Source organism: Amphimedon queenslandica, unplaced genomic scaffold (assembly GCF_000090795.2).
Source record: "Amphimedon queenslandica unplaced genomic scaffold, v1.1 AMPQUscaffold_13155, whole genome shotgun sequence".
NCBI lineage: Eukaryota > Metazoa > Porifera > Demospongiae > Haplosclerida > Niphatidae > Amphimedon > Amphimedon queenslandica.
This window is the reverse complement of record NW_003546609.1, coordinates 92105-98378: the sequence shown is the minus strand read 5'-3', so window position 1 is coordinate 98378 and position 6274 is coordinate 92105. Positions and strand designations below refer to the sequence as shown.

The following is a 6274-nucleotide window of genomic DNA, read 5'->3' as shown; positions in this document are numbered from 1 at the left end:
GCTATTTTAATGACAAAAACTACATTATTTTGCTCAACAAAGTGATAATTAGTGGAGAATAAGCTGCTAACTACATGGTTTATTCACAGTAAGCCAGTCAGCCACTTCATAGGTCCATATCTATGGCCACTCTTGCTATGGCCCCTTCAGGAAGACATAATCAAAAGTAACCTGCAGCTAGAATAACTGACTCCTTCATATAGCAGCTTCATTATTAATCATCACTGTCAGTCAGCTAGGACTAATTCAACAGCTAAATCACCTAGCTACTGATACTCTATCATTAATAGAGGTCTTTAGATGCTGAATTTTCTCCTCTTGAATATAAGAATGACAGGGTAACTCTTCATTGAGTAGTTCAGAGCCTTTTTCAACTAGATTTTTTCCCCAAAATGCTGAAATAGAAGTCATAACAGGCTTAAACTCAAGAGCAAGGCATATGGGTGTGGTCATAGCCACACCTACTTTTTGACCACTCCCACTTTACTTGCAGTAAAATCCTGCAGCCGCCTATGGTTGCTCTACTCTTTTGGCCTTGTTGTGTTGTGGAGTCAAATAGCGAGGTTATAGCTCGACCATGTGGTTGGAATAAGTTTATTCATGGTGGGCGTTTGTACACTTTTTTTATAGATCTAGTCTATATGGGCGTCGACGATGGGCGTTAATAATTCACCTGAGTCTACTCCACCTCTAATTGTGTGTGTGCGCAGAGTATTCTTTCTTCATTCTGACAGAAATGGGGAACTGCGTAGCTGGAGAGAAAGAGGAAAGAGAGAGGAGAGCTGGAGGGAGCACCAATGACTCATCACAGACTCTTCTATCAGGGGGACAGACACGCGAAGAAGAAGACGAAGACGAAGAAGAGGGGCAGCAAAAGAAATCCGAGCTAGTCAATTTCGCTGGAGACATGACAGAGTCTCTTTCAAGAGGACGCATTAGCTCTGAAAGAGGCCACTCTGTACGTAGGATCATCAGACAAGGCTATAACTTAAAGAAACACTATACCCACCCAACAATGGATTTCTCCCTCAAACTCAGCCCAATCCTGCAAGTAGTAGAAGAGCACATTTCTTTCTTGGCTTCTGATGGTAGCCTGGAGTGTCAGTTAGAAGCCAATGCTGTAGTCCTGGAGCTACTTAAGCTACGATCACACTTAGGTCAAAATTTGATTCCTCTTAGCATGAAGAATGCTTTTTACAGAGAGAGACTGAATCTCTCTGGAGGTGGGGGAGCACTACCACAAAGATCTTTCCGATTGGATTGTATTCAGTTCTTTGAGCCACTGCAGTTTTATGGTAATGAGCCAGGGGGCCTACACGAACTTGTTAAACTCTATGTATTCCTGTTAACAGAGATAGATAAATTAACGCCTTTTATGACCTTTTATCTAGAGAGAACGTGTCACAGCGGCGAATTCTATCACTGCCTTTGTTTCTTTTGCGAGGGTAACGTTAGGGGACAGTTCCACATCTACGGAGACCAGTGTCCGTCCTATTGGGAACTTAGAGATGACGTGTTAGCTAATACAGAGAAGACTATACAGCACATAGTGAGCGGCGGAGTGGATCCATTACCAGAGACAATCTGTGTAACGACATTAGAAACCCCTAGAGACCCAGGGCCGATTAATTTGTAGCACAACTAGTCACTTATTACATTTTCTACCTCCCTCCCTCTCTCTCTCTCCTTTTCCCCATCTCTCCATGAACATGTCTCTTTCATTGCTATCCTATATATAGCTCAATCTACTTTTTTATAGTTCAATGGTATACTGTATATATTATTCTTTGCATACTTTTGCATAGGGCAGCTTCAGTATGTGTTGTTTCAGTATGTGTTGTTTCTGTTTTAATGTTAATGCATCTCTTTCACTTGTTTACACTCGTTTTATAAACAACATTGTTGTACCTCTTTATAACACAACCACATGCCAGCAGCTGCACTTTGTTGTAGCAGTAGTTGGGGGATGATAATTTGTATGTCAGTATGTTTGCTATGCATCAATGATATCATTTACTGAGAGTGATATCTAATACTTACAAAACTGTAACTATAATAAACATATTGTTACTCATCCCCTAATAAAAAAGTTGCCTGATATACATGTACAGTACACTCCTTTTGAAATGGCCTGACTGATTTGGAGATAAAATATTCTCAAAAATGTCAAATTAAAAGTCCCATTTTAATCACTGATCAAATATGCATTGATGTCTTTATGTTGTGTATAAAATTTTAGGCTGTTTTGATCAAAGTTGGATTTTTAAGAAGATCCATAATAATAATATTTTAGTCAAAAATACTAATGTACATTATGGAGGGACATTTATAAAATATATGTACATGTAGTGAGTCTCCAAAGTACAATTAGAATTATTAAAGTTTATATTATAACAGTTTATTATTATAAGCAATAAAACAATAAAAAGGAGTGTTTATGTATGTACAGTACACCATGCATTTATAATAAAAAATACTATCGTGTCTAAAATAAAGATTTTGTGAAGTCTTTATAGTTGTAACAGTCTCTTATCTCAAGCCCGTTGGAGTCAACATAGAGTTTCATCTTTGACATACAATATTCAGCCTGCTCCACTGGTAGTGCCTGAAATAAAAATAAAGTTAACATGCAATAATAGGAGTAGGTTCAAGGTTGATGATACACATTAAACTACCTTAAGGGGACAATTGTTTGCAGGTATTTAATCTAGCGAATTTTAGCGATTTAAAAAATTGCTAACTTTAATTTTTGATTAAATTATTTATTAGTTATTAATATTAAATGATCAAAAACGCTAAATTGAATATTAGCCAAATTTTAATATCATGAAAATCGTTAAAATAAGTACACGCTAATAATTGACTCATTAAACTATACACTAGACTGTACAGTAATTACTCTTTACTATTATCATGTATGAAACATGAATACTCTTGATAATAATAGTAATCATTAACAAACATACTAGACTAAACTATTTAAGGAATAAGCCAGCTGTACAATTACAGGCAATAGTGCCATACCGGTCAAAATTTTCAAAAATAATTAATGATCATAACTCAATCAAAATTCAATCTTTACTCCTACATGTACATGTGCTGTTTGCAGTACCTGTAATAGTTCCTCTCTGGTAACGTAGAGTTTCTCCCTTTCTCCTGAAATAGCAGCAAATGCATCTTCTATTTCAGCCATTGTCTGTACGTTTTCGGTTTCTCTGCTGATGAGGAATGACATGTACTCCTCTGATGTAATGTAACCCAGCCTGTATAGGGGAGAGAGAGAGAGAGAGAGAAAGGGAAAGGAGAGAAAGAAACTCACACTTTATACATGTACATACGCATAAAGACATTAAGATGTTTTAAAAAATGAAATAAAATTTGGAGGTAATTTTAAAGTCATTTTTGGAAAAAACCATGGGCTATTATAGTACAGGGTAATTTTCAGATTTCGGTATATTTTTTTAAATGGTCATAACACAAAAAATTTAAGTTGGAATCAGCTCAAACTTTCCACATAGCATAAGGACATCAACATGTATCAAAAAATATAATAAAAAATTGGGGTGATTTTTTAGCCATTTTTCGGAAAAAAGCATGGGCTATATATAGTACAGGGTAATTTTCAGATTTCGGCATATTTTTTAAAATGGTCATAACTTGAAAAATTGAAGTCGGAATCAGCTCAAACTTTCCACATAGCATAAGGACATTGATTTGCATCAGAAAATGTAATAAAAATTGGGGGTCATTTTTTTGCCAGTTTTTGGAAAAAAAGCATGGGCTATAGTACAGGGTATTTTTCAGATTTTGGCATATTTTTAAAAATGGTCATAACTTGAAAAATTGAAGTCAGAATCAGCTCAAACTTTCCACATAGCATAAGGACATCAATATGTATCAGAAAGTATAATAAAAACTGGGGGTGATTTTTTAGTCATTTTTTGGAAAAAACCATGGGCTATAGTACAGGGTAATTTTCAGAAATTGGCATGTTTTTAAAAATGGCCATAACTTGAAAGTTTAAGCTCGGAATCAGCTCAAACTTTCTACACAGCATAAGTACATCAGAATGTATCAGTAAATTTGATGTGATATAATAAAACACAGTGTGCAGTCAAAAAAATACAAGAAATACTTGTTAAAATAATATCATAGTACACTCAACCTCTTTCCCCCTTTACCTGTTGGGGTCTACTTGATCCAGAATGGCTTCAAACTTAGGATCAGTCTGTCCTTGCTCCAACACTGCTAGTTCGTATCCCAATGATCGAAGGGACGCCTTAAACTCTTGATGCTCCAACCTTCCACTCTGATTCTTATCAAAATATCTTTAAAAAAGGAAATAATTGGTAACCACGACAACCAAATCACCATGGCAACCAATAGTTACCATGGAAACGTAACTTACTTGAAGGTGGTTGAGAACTCTCGAAGTTGATCTTCAGAGACACCAGTCATGTTTCTAAAGGAAGCTAATTAATGGGTGTGGCTGTGGGTGTGGTCTTACCTTGCTTGTATTTGCTGCTCCAGGTTATGCTGGAGTCTCATTGTCAACTGTCTTAGCTGATCCCACAGCTGATTCAGACTAACTGGTGTGTGCTCGGTATATCTGACGGAAATATTAAAATGCATACGCTTAATTAGAAAGTCTAATTAACTCACTTGTTATCAAATATCCTGTCTTTCTCAACTTTAGCTCCTAGCTCTTCAATGTGTTTCAAATGTTCTTGCCTTGACTCAATCTCCTCTGATTTAGCCTGTTGGAATGCATAGGTTTAATTGTCATAATAGCAGGTATTATGGAGGGATTGAAACATGGTAATTTGAGCCATTCGCCAAATATTATAAATCCCACCATTTTGAATCATTACTTACAAGGTAGAATTACAGATTTACCAAATTAAAAACAGCTAGTCAATTGCAATCAATTCATGAAAATGTAGCTTGTCCAAAACTATATACTGTATTAACCTGGCTTGTTGTTTTCCCTTAATACCTTTCATAACCTTTTCTATTTTCTAGTTTTTCCCATTTTCACTCTCTCTCTCTCTCTCTCTCTCTCTCTGTCTCTCTCCTCATACCTTTATAGCTTCCAGTTGTATCTCCAGTGAGCCAGTGCTATCCACAATGATAGTCCTCGTTTCAGTTAGCCACGAGTAAAACTGGTTCGCCTGTCTAGCGAATAACTTGCGAAGATCTTCGTTGAGTCTCTGCCTCTTCAGCTCTTCCTCAATCTGTGCCTCCCTGTCCTGTGAAGGAAGAGAGAGAAGAAAGGGATGAATAGAAGACAAAGCAAAAAGTAGAGAATAATAGATAGAAGGAGTAAAGAGTTAAATGGGAGAAAGAGGGACATTAATAAAAGCCACAATAAATGTTGGCGAATGGGAGAATCAAAAGTTATGCTTATAAACATACTGGCCAATGTGTTCATTGAAAAATAATATGTATATACATGTATATGTACACGTTATACATGTATGTACATATATTATGTACATGTACATGAATGTTGATGAGGGTAGTGTGTGCTGTTAGTATTTTGAGTCACTTACTTTCATTAACTTAAGTACATTCTGTAGTGTCTCCTCAAGGCTCTCCAAAGTAAACCATGTATACCTACAGTAATGAAAATAATAATGATGTTGATAATAATAATAATGATAATAATAGTAGTTTCTCTTTTTATCTCTCTCAAAGCAAAATTCATCTTGTAGAAATTTTAATTAACATAAAACAAGGTTGGTTTTTCTTCATAAATGTATAACCGGTCCATGCAGTATAAAGAAGTGACATGGTAATGATTACAAAGAGACAAAATTGTAGTATCTAATAGTAGTTTGGCGTTGACTGCCAAACTGACAGCCAAGTGGCTTATAAATGGACAGAGGAGCATTGTTAGTTCAGGCTTTGTGAATCTATTTTTAGCAGTCTAAATTTAGCAAGATTCACAAAAATAATAAAAGGAAGTGACCAGTTGTCTTGAATCACTTCTGACTGGAGGTACAATCTTCTCAATAGAAGGACATTGTCTTTAAACTGAGGAAAGGAATCATGAAGACTCTACTCTCCCTATTCTGTCTGGTCATTTACCTGGCCTTTGCCATCAGGTATGTCACTATTACATCTATCAAATAATAATGATTCCTTTTTACATGTAGTGCAGCTAATAAACAGCCAATCTCTCTTCAAATGGATTGTAGCAAAGAATCTTCTGCAGTTGCTTGCTCTTTCGTCTTCACTAACAATGGAAAAGAGGATCTTTATCTACTCAAAT

The 6274-nt window shown here is 35.9% G+C and overlaps 1 protein-coding gene across 1 annotated transcript; it reads right to left on the bottom strand.

Annotated features, from left to right (window-relative positions):
• Positions 1 to 2485: 2485 nt before the first annotated feature.
• On the bottom strand, positions 2486 to 5558 carry LOC105313987 (spectrin alpha chain, non-erythrocytic 1-like). The gene is made up of 8 exons (XM_020000775.1): positions 5553 to 5558; positions 5082 to 5249; positions 4663 to 4757; positions 4508 to 4609; positions 4409 to 4462; positions 4182 to 4328; positions 3113 to 3263; positions 2486 to 2605 (listed from the first exon to the last, which is right to left on the bottom strand). The coding sequence occupies exons 1-8, from the start codon at positions 5556 to 5558 to the stop codon at positions 2486 to 2488; spliced, it is 843 nt and encodes a 280-aa protein (XP_019856334.1).
• Positions 5559 to 6274: the final 716 nt, after the last annotated feature.